This window comes from Heptranchias perlo, chromosome 39, assembly GCF_035084215.1.
Source record: "Heptranchias perlo isolate sHepPer1 chromosome 39, sHepPer1.hap1, whole genome shotgun sequence".
Lineage (NCBI taxonomy): Eukaryota > Metazoa > Chordata > Chondrichthyes > Hexanchiformes > Hexanchidae > Heptranchias > Heptranchias perlo.
Window position 1 is genome coordinate 3,291,061 of NC_090363.1, and position 21,816 is coordinate 3,312,876.

A 21,816-nucleotide genomic window follows, 5' to 3' on the forward strand; every position below is an offset into this window, starting at 1 on the left:
TAATCAATTAAATAAATAACAATCAATAATAATAACAGATGTTCAATCTCATCCTGACAGGTGTTAAAAATGCAGCAACCTGTTGTGTTGCTTCCAGTTTGGAGATTCTCAGAACAAAATTGGGAAAAAATAATCTCAGAAAGCAGAAATCCCAGGTCTCTCACTGTGTTTAGTGGTTTTATCTAATGTATAAATCCCAAGTGAATCTTTCACTAATTCTGCCCTTTTCTTCCCAGTCTCCGTAACCCTGGATACGGAAACAGCAAATCCATGGCTTGAGGTATCTAAGGATCTGAAGGATGTGAGATTGACCAGGACAGCGAGGAGTCTCCCTGACAATGAGGAGAGGTTTACAGCCTGGCAGTCTGTGTTGGGATCAGAGGGATTCACATCGGGGAGTCACTACTGGGAGGTGGAGGTGGCGGGGCATCCGCACTGGAGTCTGGGAGTAGCCGCAGAGTCTGTGGAGAGGAAGACTGAGATCAAGCTGAGACCGGAGGATGGATTTTGGACCATCGGGCGGGCTGAAGATCAAATTCAGGCAAACGCAGACACTCTATCCGATCTCCCTGTTGGTGAGATTCCCAGTAAGATTGGAGTTTATCTCAGTTATGAGTCCAGGATAGTTACATTTTACAGTGTGAACACAAAGTCTCACCTCTACACTTTCATTGGGAAAAATTTCACAGAGAAACTTTATCCTTTCTTCTGTACGGCGCATTGTAACAAATGGCTGAGAATCTGTCCAGTTCAGCATTAGTTCTGTAAAAGGTCTCTGGCCTCGAGGTTTCTCCAAAATACTTTCCAGTTTAACAGAGGAAACTTGTCAAATACGTAAACATTAAAGTTAATCTGCCTTCTTAATAAAAGATTATATAAAATATCTAAAGTGCTGCTGGGTGACAGTGACAATTATCGTGGGAGTTTGCTGGATCCTTCCCTTTAATAAAATATCTTCTGATTGTAAGAGCTTTAAATAATGTAAATTCAGTTCCCAGCAGTGCTCCGTGTTTGATATAAAATAAAAACTAGGAACAGATTAAAGATCCCATATTTTAACAGTTACAGAGTGGGGAGTGGAGGTTTCACCCCGTATAAACCAGTGATAAGCCAGGAGAACCTCAGGCTCCAGTAAGTGATGGATTTACCACTCATCTATTATCAAATTATAAAAGTGTCCCTGTAACCTGAGACTTCACCTTTGTACTTGGGTCTTCAATTAGTTTGCAGTCTGTTAATGTCACTTGTGTCCATCGGCGCAGATTCATTTGAGAGTCAGATCTGGGTCAGAGAAAGTGTGTCAGATTGTTGGCCACCATAATGGCGATGTAGCACTGTACAAGAACGTTGGCGAGAGATTTTCCTTAAGGGTGGGATCATGATGGTAAGAGGGATGGAGTGGGACACTGGCATGGTAGTCCAACCACATAGTGACCCTGTCCCATTTTCTTGGGCCGTGGTCAACTCCCAGCAGTAGCTCCGCTCATCATTGGGACTATGCCAGTGCGGGAGAGGGAAATGTTGTGTTTCCATAGTGGGGCACCTGTTGCAGCAACTGAAATAGGTGTGGCCAGTTTTAAAAAGGACAGAAGTACGCGAAATGTTCCAGATCGATATTTTGAATTGGCATTCAGTGAGCCAGTTGGAAAAAAAAAGTAGCAGTCAGAAGATTTAGAAAAGGGAGAGGTGGCCATATGTTGTACCTTGTATCAGGAAACTCAAGCATGATGCCTGTTGCCACCACAGTCCCCCTACCACTTCCTTCCTTCCTTTTGGCCTCCCCCCTCCATTGCCAGCAAAGAGATGGGAGGAAGGCAAGTGGCTGGACACCTAGTTATCGTCCTCTCACTATTTATTTACATGCAGCAGGGCAGGCGCGTAGCTGTCTGCCATCCGCAGCAGTGGGAGCAGAGAAAATGTTGGAGGCCAATTTTAGTGGAGAGTTGATGGGAGGCCTCCGCGTCCGATTTTCCTACACTCTCTGCCTCAGGACTATCGTTTTCAGGTGGGAATGTGGGGGAAAATCCTCCCTTCAGTTTTTATAACCACTACAAGGTTTATATAGCTGGGTTAATCGAGGTACATAAAGGTCACATAGGGTTCGTGGATATACATGAAGCGATTGTATAGATAACTCTGGAAGTACACATAGACTGTGTTTTTTGCATAGGGAGATGGGGAGGGACACATTGGGGGTGATTTTATACCCCAAGAACGGGTGGGTTGGGGATGGGTGGGAGTTGAAAATAGTTGTTCTTTGGGTCACAACCCGGCTTTATTTCCGGGTTTAACGTCGCTGCATAATGCAGGGTAAAAGTACAGGCTTCCCACTGGGAATGCAGTATGATTATAATAAGTGATTACATTTAAAATACAGGTGATAGTGTTACTGCCAATGAAAAGTATACACCTATTACATACATTTATTAAAACCCATCAGAAATCATTCCACAGTCGCAAATCAGAGACGTGATAGTGATGCAGGGAAAATGTGTTTGGAGCCCATCAATTTTTTCCCCAAATGACGAATCAGTGGATAAAAGGATGATGTGGTACTAAACCATTCAGATTAGGAATGTCCCAGGTTCAATGCCCAGTCTGTGCCTTATCGGAAGTCGTGTAACGCACTCCAATAACAATCTGCATGATAGCTTAAATTAAAAACAAGCCATACATGTATCAGTATGATGTTGCATTGAAAATGTATTTCATATGGGTGAGATTAATTGTTTCAAGGTGTTTACTTAACTTTAAGGAAGAAATATGAATAGTTCAAGGTGAAGAGCAAAGTTCAGGTGTAAGATGTAGAAATGTTTAAGGTATCCTTGCCTTTGTTTATACACGACTATAACGTATATTGCCCACTGTAAAATTCAGCTCTTACATGTTTTTGTATTAAATGCTTTACAAAACTAATTTCCAATGATCGTTTTTTGTAGCTAAACACAGTATTCATTGATTACAGACTTAAAATGGAGAGTCAAAGCTTTTACTTATTTTGAGTCAGTGTGAAATTGTCCTCTAAATCTGAGTACAAGAGCAAAGAATTATAACTAACTGGTGACATGGTAAAAGTTTCAACTAGCAACAATAACTAGTAGTATCGACATTGTTTTCATTCATTTTATGTCAAAAAAACAAATTTGACAAATGGGTCAAACATGGAGCACGTGCTTATCTCCTGTTTAAATGCTTACATGGAAAAATTGTAAACAATTTTACAACACCAAGTTATAGTCCAGCAATTTTATTTTAAATTCACAAGCTTTCGGAGGCTTCCTCCTTCCTCAGGTGAACGTTGTTGGAAATGAAATCCTCGAAATGAAATCGCATTTATAAATCACAGAACAATGCTTGGTGATTACAGACAGTTTTTTCAACTGCCCGTTGCCAAGGCAATCAGTGTGCAGACAGACAGGTGTTACCTGCAAGGTCTCCGAATATACAAATCACCAAAAAAAAACAAACAAAAAAAAAGAGGTGGAGAGGTAGAAACATAGAAAAAACAACGACTGACCCGTTATATTAAAAACAGATAACATTTGTTTGCTGGTGGGGTAACGTGTAGCGTGACATGAACCCAAGATCCCGGTTGAGGCCGTCCTCATGGGTGCGGAACTTGGCTATCAATTTCTGCTCGACGATTTTGCGTTGTTGTGTGTCTCGAAGGCCGCCTTGGAGTACGCTTACCCGAAGGTCGGTGGCTGAATGTCCTTGACTGCTGAAGTGTTCCCCGACTGGGAGAGAACCCTCCTGTTTGGTGATTGTTGCGTGGTGTCCGTTCATCCGTTGTCGCAGCGTCTGCATGGTCTCGCCAATGTACCATGCTCTGGGGCATCCTTTCCTGCAACGTATGAGGTAGACAACGTTGGCCGAGTCACAGGAGTATGAACCATGCACCTGGTGGGTGGTGTCCTCTCGTGTGATGGTGGTATCTGTGTCGATGATCTGGCATGTCTTGCAGAGGTTACCGTGGCAGGGTTGTGTGGTGTCGTGGACGCTGTTCTCTTGAAAGCTAGGTAATTTGCTGCGAACGATGGTCTGTTTGAGGTTGGGTGGCTGTTTCAAGGCGAGTAGTGGAGGTGTGGGGATGGCCATAGCGAGGTGTTCGTCGTCATTGATGACATGTTGAAGGCTGCGGAGAACATGGCGTAGTTTCTCCGCTCCGGGGAAGTACTGGACGACAAAGGGTACTCTGTTGGTTGCGTCCCGTGTTAGTCTCCTGAGGAGGTCTACGCGATTTTTCGCTGTGGCCCGTCGGAACTGTCGATCGATGAGTCGAGCGTCATATCCCGTTCTTACTAGGGCGTCTTTCAGCGTCTGTAGGTGTCCATCGCGTTCCTCCTCGTCTGAGCAGACCCTGTGTATTCGCAGGGCCTGTCCATAGGGGATGGCCTCTTTGACGTGGTTAGGGTGGAAGCTGGAAAAGTGGAGCATCGTGAGGTTGTCCGTGGGCTTGCGGTAGAGTGAGGTGCTGAGGTGCCCGTCTTTGATGGAGATTCGTGTGTCCAAGAAAGAAACTGATTCTGAGGAGTAGTCCATGGTGAGCTTGATGGTGGGATGGAACTTGTTGATGTTATCGTGTAGTCTCTTTAGTGATTCCTCGCCGTGGGTCCATAGAAAGAAAATGTCGTCGATGTATCTGGTGTATAGTGTTGGTTGGAGGTCCTGTGCAGTGAAGAAGTCCTGCTCGAACTTGTGCATGAAAATGTTGGCGTATTGGGGTGCGAATTTGGTCCCCATGGCTGTTCCGTGTGTTTGGGTAAAGAACTGGTTATCGAAGGTGAAGACATTGTGATCCAGGATGAAGCGGATGAGTTGTAGGATGGCGTCTGGAGATTGGCTGCTGTTGGTGTTGAGTATTGATGCTGTCGCAGCGATGCCGTCATCGTGGGGGATACTGGTGTAGAGTGCCGAGACGTCCATCGTGGTGAGAAGTGTTCCTGGTTCAACTGGTCTGTGGGTGCTGAGCTTTTGTAGGAAGTCTGTAGTGTCGCGACAGAAGCTGGGGGTTCCCTGTACGATGCGTTTCAGGATGCCCTTGATGTATCCAGAAAGGTTCTCACACAGGGTTCCGTTGCCTGATACGATAGGACGTCCGGGTGTGTTGGCTTTGTGTATCTTTGGGAGGCAGTAGAAGTCTCCCACGCGGGGAGTACGTGGGATGAGAGTGGTCTGGATCGAAGGTCTTGATCAGTTTGTTGAGCTGGTGGGTGTGTTCTTTGGTTGTCCAGTTGTCGGTATGCTTCTTTGCAATAGTCCGTTCTGTTCTGTATGACGATGGCTCCTCCTTTGTCCGCTGGTTTGATGACTATGTTGCGGTTGGTCTTGAGAGCGTTGATGGCATTGCATTGAGCTCGGGTGACATTCTGGACTGTCTTCTGAGTGCGGCTGATGAATCTGGCATTGACGCATTTCCTGACAGCTTGAGCATACATGTCCAGCTGAGGGCAGCGACCCTCCGGAGGAGTCCAGTGTGACTCTTTCCTCTTCGGTTGCTGTACCGCGGATCCCTCTGTCTGCTGTTCCAGATCGTTGATTGTCTCTGGGTTCGCTGCTGTGATCTTGGGGTTTGTGGAAGTATTCCCGGAGCCTCATTCTCCTGATGAAATCCTCTGTTTCCGCCGCGAGACCAATGGGGTCCATTTTGGTAGTGGGGCAGAAATTGAGCCCTCGGCTGAGAACTTCGATTTCGTCTGGTTGAAGGGTGTGGTCGGACAAATTGACGATAGACTTCCCTGTGGTTGCAACCGTTTATACCAGGGGAAGCTTGGTCGATGCTGGTGGTGATGCCGAGTTTCTCAAGCTTCCTGGTCTTGGTTTTCATGTAGGCAGCGTAGTTCCGTTGCCTCGTCTGTTTGGCGGTGTCTCGTAGCTGGTCTGCTGTGTCCTGAGTACAGGTTGAGAGTATGGACTCTATCTTGGTTTCGAGGTTGCGGCGTTTGCTGTAGAGTTGGTGTACGAGATGGTTGCGGAGTGTGCGAGAGGTACGGCGGCAGAGTCTCTCAGCGTAATCCGAGTTGCATGTGGACTTGAGTGGGATCGTGATCTGTAGTCCTTTCGGGATCTTGTCTGCTTTCTTGCAGCTCTGTAAAAACTTGATGTCTGTGTCTATATGCGCGATCTTCTTGGATATCCTTTCCACTGTGAGCCGGCAGTTTGTGGTGTCAATGGTAGCCATGGAAAAAAGCAGTAACTCCTGTCCATAACTGCAAGTCTATTTTGGCACTATTCTAAGGGACCCCCAGAAATATCTCACCCATTCTCTAAGACTTTGACCGGAAAGCAATGCAAAATTAAATGTTTTAGACAACTGCTTTGTGTGGTTTGGTTAGCAGTCACTTACCAAGCTTTGCATTCAATGCTTCATAATCTGAAGTAAAACATATGATTTATTTCACCAACATCTGTGGTCAGTAAAACCCCTTCGAAAGCTTAAAAGTTTTACAAAACATCAAAAGTAGTCAAGAGGACACATGTTCTTAAGGCTGGGTTTTGCCATTGACCATGAATGAGAAACGCAGTGAAAGTTTCTGCTCTCTATCATTTTAAATATGGAGTGTTGTAGTTGATAAATATTAGATGTGACTTACCAGTGACTGTAGGTCGCATATTCAGCCCTGAAAGACAAGGCACACATTTTATGATTGATAATGATTTATACAAGGCAGGATATGAAACTACTGCTGGGTATTTGTTAGTAAAGAGCTCTTACTTCATTGAGGGGTAGGCTTTGGAGCACTAATCGTGCCAGACACGAGCACAAATCAGATCAAATGTCACCCACAATAGTATATAAAGTAAAGAATTCAAGAACATCTGTGGCAGCTCAGTGGTGAGTTACATGCTCTCAGACAGCGATATAATTGGGCTCGTTGCAGCTTGACTGGGAAGGGGGGCAATAACAGCGCAGGCTCTTGCTGCCGATTACTAGTCCTCTGACCTCCGCTGGAAAGTTATGGGTGTGCAGGCGTGGGGCGGGTGAGAGTAGGATCGGGTTTGCTGAACTGGCTGTTTAAATGCCATCATGTATGAAGAAAATGAGGGGTTCCCTTTCTTCTTCATCCATTCCCTTTCAGCAGCACCTAATTTACAAAAAACTGTCTGCATTCAAATGCCAAGCTTGTCTGATGTTGGAATAACTGCTCCTTACCTTTTACTACTATCTCCTGGTCACGTTTCTTCCAATAGAAGAATAAAACTGCACCAATTGCTCCCAGGAGAACAAAATCATCCAGAAAGCCACAAGCCAGCCCGATACACTGGGGAAGAATTCATCTGTCAGGAAGATTTCATAGGTAACCCTGGTCCATTAGTAAAGTGCATGGAGTAGAGTGTGACATGTTCATGCAGTTTGCTTTAAGCGGCATTTCCCCCAGTAAAGGGTACGGTAAAATTAATGATCGGGGTGTAAAATATTCTTGCTGTATCTGTGGGAAAAAAACTCAGCAATTATGTACCTCACCCTTCCAAACCCTGGCTTGTGTCTGAAAACAGCATTTTGAGCAAAGTCGCACAAGTGTGAGGTGCTGGTGGTGGGTGTGATGTGAAGAATTAATACTGCATTTGTATTACAGTGCTGCTGCCAAAGTCTGGAATCTGTGCTGTAATATAAGCAATGCCATTCCTCCAAACTTGGCTTTTCCCAATGACATCGATGAACTCGATGTCCACTTTTTGTTTCTGGTCACAGGCAGGCTTTGCATTGTTAGCCTCTACGGTAATTCCTGCAACACCAAGGGCACTGAGAGCTGTTACACATTGTACAATCACTTTCGTACGAGCAGTTTTGCAATGTAAATGTGGCATAAGAGCATTGTGGAAGAAACATATCAAATTAAGTACAATTTTTCCTTTAACAAATCAATACCAACATGCTCAAATATGCCCAGAGACAATACTGATTATTCACAGAATTTATCCTCATCCCAAAATCATTACAAGTGCACCGCAATTCAGTTCTTGTTTTTCATAAATCATAACTAATGCTTTTCATTCTACAAAATGAACTGTGTTTACATATAAAACTATAAAGAAACAAACAGAATGAGCATCTCTATAACTCTACTATTAAAATCACTGGTGGTAATATGTTGGATTACAAACGAGGAAACCTAAGCCACCAGAAGGAAATCAGAGCAATTCATGACCAACGTTGGAATTCCAAGATTAGACTGCAGTGTTGAAATCGTTGGATGGTGCTTGTACTTTTGCTTAGTTTAGCATGTGTGCTGTTTTAATTACCTTTGTGTGTGATGAGATGAGTTACTGTTATTGAGGGATAAAAAGTCACTGAACGCTGGGGGGGCGGAAAAACAGAAAATACTTGAAATGCTTTGTAGGTCGACCAACGCCTGAAAGATTAACCTATCTTTCTCTCTCAGATGCTGTCTAACATGCTGGACATTTCCAACAGTTTCTGGTCTTAATTTCATCATTGTTCACGGTCTGGGTCACCTTTTCTGCCAGTAACACTTGGTGAGATTTCAAAGTATACACAAGGACAGACAAACAAACGCAAGGTGTACAATATCATTTTCTCTGCAGCTTATATATTCCGATAAATGGGATTTACAGACCTGATATTTGTAGATGGGCTTCCCACTGTTTGCCCAACAGTTTGTTCATTATGATGCACGTATATCTGTTCTTAGAACCTTCTTGCACTTGAAGACTGCTCTCCACTTTTAAAAGTCCTCTGGAGTCCGGTATTGGTTTTTCAAGCACTCCCGGCAGCTCCTCTCCATTTGCACTATGCCATACTATGCTCGGTTCTGGATACCATTCATCAGACGCACACGTAAGCTTTACTCCACCGGCTTGATACCCAGCCATCTTCATCACAGGTTCATGGCCAATATCTATTATTCAAAACATATTTTGTTTGTTTAAAAAGGGTTCCCGAGAACAACGAAAACCTCATGCTCTCTGAAGCTTCAGTCAAGCATGGGAACAGCAGCAAGTCATTCAGCCCCCACGAGCCCGTCCCCGCCATTCAATCAGATCACTGCTGATCTGTACCTCAGCTCCATATCCCTTGATACTCTTAACCTAACAAAATTCTATCGATCTCAAGTCTTGAAATTTTCAATTGACCCCCAGGCATCCACAGCCTTTTGGAAAAAGCGAGTTCCAAATTTCCACTACCCTTTGTGTGAAGCCATAATATTTCACACATTAAATAACATCGGAGGGTAATATTAACCTCACCCGACGGAATTGGATCGAGCAACGCCCAATTTTACCCTCCATTGAAGTCAGCCGCCGACAAAATGTATTAAATGAGCTTAGTTTTGAAGTGCAGAACACAGGAGCAACAACCACTGAGAATTGGACCCTCGAATAGAAACTTTACTCACTCCCAACTTTCAGTTGAACCAATCCCTCTGCGTCCAGAGCTTTGGAGACGACGAAACATTTGTACATCCCATCATCCTTCACATTTACTCTCTTCAACAGGAGGGAGACGTTCCCGTTGGTAAAAAGTCCCTGAAACAATTCTGTCCTTTCAAAATATTCCTTAGCTTGCGACTCGGGTCGATCCTGTCCTTTTCTGTATAAATGTACTGCCTGCGACCAGTCCGATCGAAACCACCGCACCTCCATCTCCTCGGGAGGCTCTGCTGGTATCAACTGACAATCCAGAACAACATCTCCTCCAACCGTGGCCACTACTGGCTTGCTTGGAGTGGTAACTATGAATTTTCCTAGAAATTAACAAAATGTTAAATTATTAAAGGACGCAAAGAACACACAAATCAACTTGCATTTTATAGATCTCTGTACCAAAGTGCTCAACAACCAATAAATTGCCTTTGAAGCGCAGTCACTGTTGTAACGTCGGCAAATATGGCAGGCAATTTGAACGCAGCAAGGTTCCACAAACAGCGATGAGATCAATGACTGGATCATCTGTTTTTTTTGGTGGTGTTGTTTGAGGGATAAATGTGCCCTGGGATCCATTATGTCCACCCAAACATCGGTTAGCAGCTCATCTGAAAAAAAGGCAAATCCTGTGACAGTGCAGCACTCCCTCAGCATGTATTTAAGGTTAGATTATGTGCTCGCTTCCTGGAGCGGGATTTGAATTTGTGATCTTCTAACCCACAGGCAAGAGTGCTACCAATCAGCCAAGCCTCAAAGTCCATCAAATACCCACTCGCCCCCAACCCGCCCGTTTTTGGGGTTTAAAATCAGCCCCATTGTTCTTTCCTTTCCTCCCTTCTCAAAGCAGTAACTTGTGCCACTGGATCCAAGGGCAGCACCGGTCCTCCAGCACCTCACTCAGGTGGCCATGATTCATATGTGAGAGTAAATAGTGAGGCTAATTCTAGACTCCCACTACTGGGCTCAAGTAATTCAGCACAGACCAGTACTCCCAACACTTAATAAACTAACTCAGCACAGACTCACTATAGGCCAGTCAGTTTAACCTCAGTGGTGGGGAAACTTTTAGAAACGATAATCCAGGACAGAATTAACAGTCACTTGGACGAGTGTGGATTGATTAGGGAAAACCAGCATGGATTTGTTAAAGGCAAATCGTGTTTAACTAACCTGATAGAGTTTCTTGATGAGGTAACTGAGAGGGCAGATGAGGGCAATGCAGTTGATGTGTATATGGATTTTCAAAAGACGTTTGATAAAGTGCCGCACGGTAGGTTTATCATCAAGATTGCCGTCCAAGGAATCAGGGGGGCAGTAGCAACATAGATACAGAATTGGCTAAGGACAGGAAACAGAGTAGCGGTGAACGGTTGTTTTTCGGACTGGAGGGAGGTGTACAGTGGTGTTATCCGGGGTCAGTGCTGGGACCACTGCTTTTCTTGATATATTGTAAACAATTTTACAACACCAAGTTATAGTCCAGCAATTTTATTTTAAATTCACAAGCTTTCGGAGGCTACCTCCTTCCTCAGGTGAACGATGTGGAAATGAAATCCTCTAAATGAAATCGCATTTATAATTCACAGAACAATGCTTGGTGATTACAGACAGTTTTTTCAACTGCCCGTTGCCACGGCAATCAGTGTGCAGACAGACAGGTGTTACCTGCAAGGTCTCAGAATATACAAATCACCAAAAAAAACAACAAACAAAAAAAAAACAGAGATAGAGAGGTAGAAACATAGAAAAGACAGCAACTGACCCGTTTGCAGCAAATTACCCAGCTTTCAAGAGAACAGCGTCCACGACACCACACAACCCTGCCACGGTAACCTCTGCAAGACATGCCAGATCATCGACACAGATACCACCATCACACGAGCGGACACCACCCACCAGGTGCATGGTTCATACTCCTGTGACTCGGCCAACGTTGTCTACCTCATACGTTGCAGGAAAGGATGCCCCAGAGCATGGTACATTGGCGAGACCATGCAGACGCTGCGACAACGGATGAACGGACACCGCGCAACAATCGCCAAACAGGAGGGTTCCCTCCCAGTCGGGGAACACTTCAGCAGTCATGGACATTCATCCACCGACCTTCGGGTAAGCGTACTCCAAGGCGGCCTTCGAGACACACGACAACGCAAAATCGTCGAGCAGAAATTGATAGCCAAGTTCCGCACCCATGAGGACGGCCTCAACCGGGATCTTGGGTTCATGTCACGCTACACGTTACCCCACCAGCGAACAAATGTTATCGGTTTTTAATATAACGGGTCAGTTGCTGTCTTTTCTATGTTTCTACCTCTCTATCTCTGTTTTTTTTTTGTTTGTTGTTTTTTTTGGTGATTTGTATATTCTGAGACCTGGCAGGTAACACCTGTCTGTCTGCACACTGATTGCCTTGGCAACGGGCAGTTGAAAAAACTGTCTGTAATCACCAAGCATTGTTCTGTGAATTATAAATGCGATTTCATTTAGAGGATTTCATTTCCACATCGTTCACCTGAGGAAGGAGGTAGCCTCCGAAAGCTTGTGAATTTAAAATAAAATTGCTGGACTATAACTTGGTGTTGTAAAATTGTTTACAATTGTCAACCCCAGTCCATCACCGGCATCTCCACATCATTTCTTGATATATATTAATGACTTGGACTTGGGTGTACAGGGCACAATTTCAAAATTTGTAGATGACACAAAATTTGGAAGGTAGTAAACAGTGAGGAGGATAGTGATAGACTTCAAGAGGATATAGACAAGCTGGTGGCATGGGCGGACACCTGGCGGAAGAAAAATGCGAAGTGATACATTTCAGTAGGAAGAACAAGGAGAGGCAATATAAACTAGAGGGTACAACTCTAAAAGGGGTACAGGAACAGAGAGATCTGGGGGTATATGTGCACAAATCGTTGAAGGTGGCAGGGCAGGTTGAGACAGTGGTTAAAAAAGCATTCAGGATCCTGGGCTTTATAAATAGAGGCATAGAGTACAAAAGTATGGAAGTTATGATAAACCTTTATAAAACACCGGTTCGGCCACAACTGGAGTATTGTGTCCACTTCTGGGCACCGCACTTCAAGAAAGATGTGATGGCCTTAGAAAGAGTGGAGAAGAGATTTACTAGAATGATTCCAGGGATGAGGGACTTTAGTTATGTGGATAGACTGGAGAAGCTGGGGTTGTTCTCCTTGGAACAGAGATGGTTGCGAGGAGATTTGATAGAGGTATTCAAAATCATGAAGGATCTAGACAGAGTAGATAGAGAGAAACTGTTCCCATTGGCGGAAGGGTCAAGGACCAGAGGACATAGATTTAAGGTGATTGGCAAAAGAACCAAAGGTGACATGAGGAACAACTTTTTCACACAGCGAGTGGTTATGATCTGGAATGCACTGCCGGAGTGGGTGGTGGAGGCAGATTCAATCATGTCCTTCAAAAGGGAACTGGATACGTACTTGAAAGGAAAAAAGTTTCAGGGCTATGGGGAAAGGGCGGGGGAGTGGGACTAGCTGGATTGCTCTTGCAAAGAGCCGCCACGGACTCGATGGGCCACATGGCCTCCTTCCGTGCTGTAACCTTTCTATGATTCTAGACCAGCACTCCCAACACTTAATAAACTAACTCAGCACAGAGCAGTACTCCCAACACTGAGCTCAACTAACTCAGCACAGACCAACACTCCCACAACTGAGATGTTAACTCAGGAGATGTGTTGTACTGCATGAGTTAGAATAAAGCTGCCTCCTTGTTGCCCCACCAACATACTTACAATCAATGAAAAGTATCCCTACAACTACACCAGAGAGAGAGATTTTGGTGGAAAAATTGGATAAGAGCTGTTTTTGGGCACGGGTAGTGTGATGCGCCCAATGGCCCCTGCGCAGGCAGGACGAGAGTTTCGGAGGAACGGAGGACTCACCTGCAATCAGCGTTCCATTCCAGGCCTTGCACATGGAATCAATGTATTTCGCACTTTCCACCAGTAGATGGAGCTCAATCTCTTTAAGAGATTTCTAAGAAACATCCTCCCTTTAAGGTAGCCGGTACCTGTTATTTGCTGAAAAAAACAGTCTACTGTCTGCACGGAGTCTGAACAGAGATCGGACATCGGACACGTAAAACACAGATGCAGCTCCCATCTCTATGTTTACACTGATGCGTTATGTTAAAACATTGAATAAAGTTTGCGCACTACTAAATCACACATCCTCCAATCTGTACACCAGACCTCACCAATCTGCCCATCTGAGTTGGTACCAGGCCTGCGAGAGTGCATGCACCAAGGTTCTCTGCTGATGCACTAGATACCTTGTGCAAGAGGTGGACAGAAGGAGGGTCATCCTATATCCACAGGGGCGGGGGGGAACAAGATGCCCTCCAGACACATACTCAAAAGGCAGTGGGAGGCAGCAGGGGATGAAGTCAATGCCAGGCGGACGGCATCATGAATATGGATGCAGTGTAGGAAGAAGTTCAATGCTTTGATACGAGTGGTCAAGGTGAGTGAGATCAACAGTGAAGTGGCGTCTCCTACCAACGACACCACTAGCCACATCCACTGCTCCGTGCACTATACCCCCAAACAAACTCTTTCCATCAGTACTCAACTCTTCCAATCAGGTGCTTCCTCTCACCCTTACACATTACCAGTGTTTCAAGCCGCCCACCCACAACTCACAGGCCACACACGCTAGCAGCTATTCAACCATGACAGGCACATCATCCAGGCACTCGTCGCGCTTTCTTGCAGGAGAAGGTGGCGCATATCAGGAGGCAGCAAGTGGCAGTGGCATTTAGCCCCTCAAGCCTGATCCACCATTCAATGAGATCATGGTGGACCTGTGACCTAACTCCATATACCCGCATTAGCCCCATATCCCTTAATACCGTTGGTTCACAGAAATCTATCAATCTCAGATTTAACATTCACAAGTGAGCTAGCATCAACTGCCGTCTGCAGAAGAGCGTTCCAAACGTCTCCCACCCTTTGCGTGTAGAAGCATTCGTTATCTGCGCCTGCGCTAACTCCTATACCAAGATGGCGTCTGGCGCACGTCACGCTGGAAACGTGCGTGCGCATCCAAGATGCCATCTTGATGTTGGCGAGGCTGTGAAACGCTGAAACAACGGGTGGTACACGGCCCAATTTAGTGCCCTTTATTTCTAACAATAATCCCAAAATATGTTTTTTTGCTCTTTATAATTCTTCTTTTACATTTCTTGTAATGGATTATTTTCTTTTATAGTTCTGATTAGACTGTATCTGTATCAAAACTATAAATGTACTTTTTATTGCCTGAAATAATTTTTCTTTTACAACCCGCATACTGCCCTCTGTGGAATTGTAACTGGAAGGTGCACGTAACAGACTAAACTGATCTTTATTAACATGGAGACCGCAGTGGTTTCACATTGGGAGTCAGGATTGTATTTTAAAATAAATTAAAACCTCACTTTTAATTTTCAAATTATGCATTGTATTTTCAGATGCATAAAACAATGATGTGCATGAAAGAAAAACAAGTAACTCTTTAAAAAGCCCAAACCTTCTATGGAGTATGTAAAATCTAAATGAGACTGTAAACAGAATTAACACAAATATAAACTTTGAATTTACACTTTCTGGTATGTCTCACTTCAGAATCATAAGGTAATGAGTGGAAGCTCCACTCGGGAACTTATTTTAGGTTGACGCTTTAGTGCAATACTGAATAAGGGCTATATTGCCAAGAGGTGATATCTTTCAAATGAGATGTTAGAACTAGGTCCTGCCTGCCTCCCAGTCCTTCTTGTCCTCTATCACAGAGGTCTTAGAGGACAGCGAGCGGGAGAGCACAGATCGGCCACTATCCTTAGACGAGATGACAAAAGCCGTCCGGTCCTTCGAGAAGAGTAGAACTCCCGGAAGCGACGGCTTACTGGTTGAGTTGTACTCGGCTCCGTGGGACTGGATAGGCACAGACCTACTGGAAGTGTACGGGGGTATGCTTCTGGCAGGCAGCATGTCAGAGTCCATGAGGAAAGACATCGTCCCCTTCATCTATAAGCGGAAGGGGGGGGAGGGAGGAAAGAAATCAGAAATTGGTGACCCGTTTCCTTGCTAAATGTCGACAACAAGATTCTGTCTAAGGCCATCGCCAACAGGTTGAAGTCTGCTCTGGAGCGGGTGATCCACCCAGATCAGGCCTGTACTATACCCAGCAGGAAGATCTCTGACAGCCTTGTGCTGCTCAGGGACACGATCACCTACATGCAGGACAGGGAGGGTGAACATATGCCTCACCAGCCTGGACCAGGAGAAGGCCTTCGACAGAGTACACGATGGACGTGCTCTCCAAAATGGGGTTTGGGGATGGAAGCCGCAATTGGATCCGATCGCTCTTTGCGGACATCCATAGCGCAGTCCTAATCAACGGGTGGGAGTCAGAGAGCTTTCCGATCAGATCTGGAGTCAGGCAGGGCTGTCCTCTCTCCGCGGTGTTGCTCGTATGTTGTATCGAGCTGTTTGCCATGTCCATCAGGAAGGACGCAGGTATCAGGGGGGTGACAATCCCAGGCAGCGGAGGATCTCAGGTTAAGGCTTCCCTGTACATGGACGATGTCACCGTCTTTTGCTCCGATCAGCAGTCGGTCCACAGACTGATGGGCATCTGCGACCAGTTCAATCTGGCCTCATGGGCAAGTGGGAGACACGATCCTTCGTCCCCTTCACCGTGAGGTCCAACTACCTGAAAGTGCTGGGGATCTGGTTCGGGGGCCCCGGGCCTACACCGAAAACTGGGAGGAGCGGGTCACCAAGGCTAAAAAAAGCCTGGTATGTGGGTGGGACACTCCCTCTGCATAATCGGCAGGAACTTGGTGATAAGGTGTGAGGTACTCGCGGTGTTGCTCTATGTGGCCAGGGTCTGGCTAATTCCCCACAACTCCGCCGTCATAGTCACCCAAGCTATCTTCCACTTTGTCTGGAGGTCCAAGGTCGAACGCGTCCGCAGGTTCACCACGTACAAGCCCCCAGACAAAGTGGGGGGGGGGGCGGGGAAGAGCGTCCCCAATGCCGCTCTAACCCTGATGGCCACCTTTGTTTGTGGCTACCTCAGGATGTGTGTGGAGCCCTAGTACGCAATCAAGTGTCACTACGTGCTGAGTTTCTACCTGTCCAACACACTGAGAAGGCTGGGTGTGGCCACACTGGTCGAGCAGACACATGACGTCCCATCCAGCTGGACTGTACCCCACCACCTGTCCCCGGTGAAGTTCCTGAGGAGGAACCCCTTTGACCACAAGGCCATCAGACAATGGTCGACAGGGAACGTCCTGAGAGTCCTGCAGGGAAAGGAAGGGTGGATCCAATTGGGCAGTTCCCCGACCAGACGGTTGATGCCATTTGGCAGAATGTCTCATCACCAGAACCGACCAACTTGCACCAGGATGTAGCCTGGATGGTGGTGAGAAGGGCCCTCCCAGTGCAGTCCTTCCAACATGCATGTATTCTCGCACAGAACCATGAGCTGCCCTCGAGGCTGCGACGTGGAGGAGACCGTCGTCCACCTCCTGATGGACTGCCCCTTCGCATAGAGGGTGTGGCGAGAGATGAGTTGGTATCTGTCCCGGTTCATCCCCAACAGTTCGGTTACACAGGACGCTGTGCTCTACGGGCTGTTCCCCGGGACGCACACCGAGACAGATATCAACTGCAGCTGAAAGGCCATCAACTGGGTGAAGGAGGCCCTTAGGTCTGCCCGAAACCTGCTGGTCTTGCAGCTGAAGGAGCTGTCCACAACCGAGTGTTGCCGATTGGCACACTCCAAAGTCCAGGAGTACGTGTTGCGGGACGCACTGAAGCGAGGTGTGACCCACATAAAGGTTCTATGGAGAAAGGCCACCGTGTCAGGCCACCCCACCTTGTATTGTACAGCATGTATTATAAGATATGTAGTGTGTTTAAATTGTTAATACTGGAATCATATTGTGTACGATCCCTGGTGTATTGTATTGCCTTGGAATTGTGGTATCTTTAAATTTTATGAAATAAAGTATATTTTGAAAATTAAAAAAAAAATTTGAAGAACAGCACGGAGTTCTTCTGGTGTCCTGGCCAATATTCATCCCTCAACCAACCAAACCCTCCCCCCACTAAAAAAAATATTAACTGGCCATTCACCTCATTTGCTGTTTGTGGCTCCTTGCTGTGAGTAAATTGGCAATCGCATTTGCTGACCTAACAGTGACTGCACTTCAGAGGTAATTCATTGATTGTGAAGTGTTTTAGGATTCACTTGGGGACATGATAAGGTACTATATAACACAACTTTGCTCATTCTTTAGACTGAAATGAAAAGCAAACATTTAATTATGAAGGTGGTGTCATTTGGCTCATTGTGTCCATGTTAAATATCCATAAATATACTTGGATCATTGCTCTATCTAATATACTTGGATCATTGCTCTATCTAATTAATCAAGGTTCTGCTTAATACAGCCTTTTCCCAGACTCTCTAATGTAACCCCTTATTATCCTTCCATTCCCTCCTGGCTGACGTGTGTCAATGTTTTGCTTCACATCAGTGCTGCAGTTATAGTGTAAATGCAGCTTGAATCCAGAGTCAGGGCATCTAATCTGACAATAGTGAAATGGAGTGACACTTCCTGGAGGAGAAAGTCTCACTCTGCTTCATTTTGGAGTTGGTTTGGGCCTTATAGAATCATAGAAATTTATGGCACAGAAGGAGGCCATTCGGCTCATCGTGTCTGTGCTGGCCAAAAAAGAGCTACCTAGCCGAATCCCACTTTCCAGCTCTTGGTCCGTAGCCTTGTAGGTTACGGCACTTCAGGTGCATCTCCAAGAACTTTTTAAATGCGATGAGGGTTTCTGCCTCTACCACCCTTTCAGGCAGTGAGTTCCAGACCCCCACCACCCTCTGGGTGAAAAAAATTCTCCTCAACTCCCCTCTCATCCTTCTAGCAATTATTTTAAATCTATGCCCGTGGTTTTTGACATCTCTGGTAAGGGAAATAAGTCCTTCCTATCCACTCTATCTCATCCGCTCATAATTTTATCCACCTCAATTAAATCACTCCTCAGCTTCCTTTGTTCCAAAGAAAACACCCCCAGCCTATCCAATTTTTCCTCATAGCTAAAATTCTCCAGTCCTTGGAACATCCTCGTAAATCTCCTCTGTATCCTCTCTAGTGCAATCACATCTTTCCTGTAATGTGGTGACCAGAATTGTACACAGTACTGAAGCTGTGGCCTAACTAGTGTTTTCTACAGTTCTAGCATAACCTCCCTGCTCTTATATTCTATGCCTCGGCTAATAAAAGAAAGTATTCCATGTTCCTGCTACCTTCAGGGATCTGTGGACATGCACTCCAAGGTCCCTCGCTTCCTCTACACCTCTCAGTATCCTTCCATTTATTGTGTTTTCCCTCGCCTTGTTTGCCCTCCCCAAATGCTTCTCTGGATTGAATTCCATTTGCCACTTTTCTGCCCATCTGACCAGTCCCTTGATATCTTCCTGCAGTCTACAGCTTTCCTCCTCACTATCAACCACACAGCCAATTTTTGTATCATCTGCAAACTTCTTACTCACACCCCCTACATTTAAGTCTAAATCATTAATATATACCACAAAAAGCAAGGGACCTAGTACTGAGCCCTGCGGAAGCCCACTGGAAACAGCCTTCCAGTCGCAAAAACACCCATCAACCATCATTCTTTGCTTCCTGCCAATGAGCCAATTTTGGATCCAACTTGCCCCTTTCCCTTAGATCCCATGGACTTTTACTTTTCTGACCAGTCTGCCATGTGGGACCTTGTCAAAATCCTTGCTGAAATCCATGTAGACTACATCAAATGCACTTGTTACCGCCTCAAAAAATTCAATCAAGTTAGTGAGATACGACCTTCCCTTAACAAATCCATGTTGACTGTCCTTGATTAACCTGTGCCTTTCTAAATGACAGTTTATACTGTCTCTCAGAATTGATTCCAATAATTTGCCCACCATTGAGGTTAGACTGACTGGCCTGTAATTACTAGGTCTATCCTTTTCTCCCTTTTCAAACAATGGTACAACATTAGCAGTCCTCCAATCCTCCGGCACCATGCCTGTAGCTAGGGTGGATTGTAAAATGATGGTCAAAGCCTACGTTATTTCCTCTCTTGCTTCTTTTAACAGCCTGGGATACATTTCATCCGGGCCTGGCAATATATCTACTTTCAAAAATGCTAAACCCCTTAATACTTCCTCTCTCACTATGTTTATCCCATCCAATATTTCACACTCCTCCTCCTTAACTACAAACTTCCTTTTTTTGCCTTATCCTACCCTGTATGCTCCTTGTCATCTCGGGGGCTCTACATTTTGGACTCACTTTTTCTTTGTGGGAACATATTCTGAACCCTGACCTCTGCTTGCTCACCTGTGGTAATTGTAAACAATTTTACAACAACGTTCACCTGAGGAAGGAGGAAGCCTCCGAAAGCTTGTGAATTTAAAATAAAACTGCTGGACTATAACTTGGTGTTGTAAAATTGTTTACAATTGTGAACCCCAGTCCATCACCGGCATCTCCACACCTGTGGTAAGAGAGACCACCACGTTGCTGACTCAGGTCCCAACAAAAAGCAAGTATTTTTCAACTTTAGATATTAGCAAAGGCTTTTGGCGTATTCCTGTTCGGTGGGAAGATCAGTACAAATTTGCTTTTACCTTCCAAGATCAAAGTTATATTTGGATGTGCTTGTTGCTAGGGTTTCACATCGCACCCACGATCTTTCACAAGCGAATGGCCAAAGCTGTTAAAAACTTTTCTGCCCCATCTACTCTGCTGCAATACGTAGATGACTTACCACTGGCCACTAGGACAAAGGGAGAGCACCTGCAGTTGTTGGAGGAATTGCTCGGCCTCCGACCAGAGGCAGGACTTCAAGTTCATCGAAAGAAAGCCCAACTTCTGAAAGAACAAGTGACGTTTGTGGGCGTGTCCTGGGTGACATTTGTGGGCGTGTCCTGGGTGACATTTGTGGGCGTGTCCCTCTCACCACAGCAACACAAAGTTGACGTCATCCAACCACTTCCACGACCAACCTCCGAAACAGCCCTCGGGTTATTTTTGGGATCGGTGGGCTATCAGCGCTCATATATACCGAGGTTCGCGGAGATTGCTGAACCTTGATATGAGCTTTTAAAGGGAAAGGATGGTGATGTTGACGCAGTCGAACAGTTGAAGAAAGCTGTCATGCAGGCCACCTGTCTCATTCCTCCAGCCCCTGGTAAGACATTTCACCTTGAGGTAGGTGCCACAGAACAGAGTTTGGCGGCAGTTTTATGTCAGGATGTTCAGGGAAAATTGTTGTCAATCGCTTATGCCTTCCGTATCCTGACATGGGTTGAAGTTAAATAGACCCCTTGTGAGAGACACGTCCTTGCAACCTTTTGGGCAGTGAAACATTTTACCTATATTGTGGAACTCGGTCACATCATCCTACATAGCCCGCATGTATAATGATACCAAGCACGACACACCTGTCGTGTGCGTTTCCCCCGATGCACAGGAGGGATTATTCCACTTATTCCACTCGCATCCCGCCGGTGGCCACTGTAGTGGAGACAAGACACTCTCAAAAGTGTCCAGCAGTGTTTGGTGGCCGGATCTGGCCGCTGATATAACGGCTCGTGTCCGTAGGTGTCTAGTATGTCTCCATAACAACCCTAGTCCCTGCAGTAATAAAGCCACCCTCCACAGCACCCCAGACCCCGAAGGACCCTGGGTGCACCTTTGAATTAATTTTATAGGAACTCCCGCGAAAGCCCCCACGGGTCACCAACATTGTTTGGTCAACGTGGATAAATTTACCAAGTGGATGGAGGCGTTTCCTTGTAAGACTAACACGGCCATCACGGCCGCCCGTGTTTTATCGAGTGAAGTGATCTGTAGGTGGGGAGTACCTATCCAAATTGATAGTGACCAAGGCTCTCACCGGCAACATTCTCTTGCAACTTCAAAAAGTTATGAATATAGAACATAAGCTGCACATATCACACCACCCCCAGGTGTGGTAGAGAGAGGGAACAGGACCCTTAAAACAATGCTTAAAAAGTTTTGTGCAGATCACCCCACTCAATGGCCAACTATGCTGCCTATGTGCCTTATGGCTATTTGATCGACCACTCGTAGTACTACTGGGGTATCCCCATACCAGGCTATGACAGGACAGCTGATGAGAACACCGGGACATCGCCTGGTACCTGGGAGCAGCTAACCAGGCATGGCTGGAGAAGGTGATAGAACAGGGTAATCGAACAAATTAGTTTGTAGCCAGGCAGATGGGAAAATGCAAAAGGCAGGAGAAAAAGTACTTCGATAAAAAGGTGCAACCATTCGAGTATCAGGTCAGTGATGTTGTATTGGTACTGAATT

General features: G+C 45.6%; 2 protein-coding genes across 3 annotated transcripts in view; one reads left to right on the forward strand and one right to left on the reverse strand.

The window, feature by feature from the left end:
- Positions 1 to 2,916, forward strand: part of LOC137305087 (butyrophilin subfamily 1 member A1-like) — a 36,634-nt gene extending 33,718 nt beyond the window's left edge. Inside the window, exon 9 of the mRNA XM_067973867.1 lies at positions 237 to 2,916. Coding sequence (XP_067829968.1) covers positions 237 to 760 — 524 coding nt within the window. The 3' untranslated portion in view covers positions 761 to 2,916. The remainder of the gene's footprint in view (positions 1 to 236) is intronic.
- A 1,744-nt stretch (positions 2,917 to 4,660) lies between these two features.
- On the reverse strand, positions 4,661 to 20,341 carry LOC137305083 (selection and upkeep of intraepithelial T-cells protein 4-like). Of its 2 annotated transcripts, XM_067973862.1 has the most exons (6): positions 20,246 to 20,341; positions 13,313 to 13,450; positions 9,360 to 9,707; positions 8,580 to 8,861; positions 6,594 to 6,620; positions 4,661 to 6,144 (listed from the first exon to the last, which is right to left on the reverse strand). In XM_067973862.1, exons 2-6 carry the CDS (start codon positions 13,344 to 13,346, stop codon positions 5,312 to 5,314), a joined length of 1,524 nt encoding a protein of 507 aa, XP_067829963.1. In that variant the 5' UTR covers positions 13,347 to 13,450; positions 20,246 to 20,341; the 3' UTR covers positions 4,661 to 5,311. The 2 variants fall into 2 exon arrangements, with proteins under 2 accessions (XP_067829963.1, XP_067829964.1); XM_067973863.1 differs by lacking the exon at positions 13,313 to 13,450 and having other exon boundaries at positions 4,662 to 6,144.
- Between the last annotated feature and the right edge of the window lie 1,475 nt (positions 20,342 to 21,816).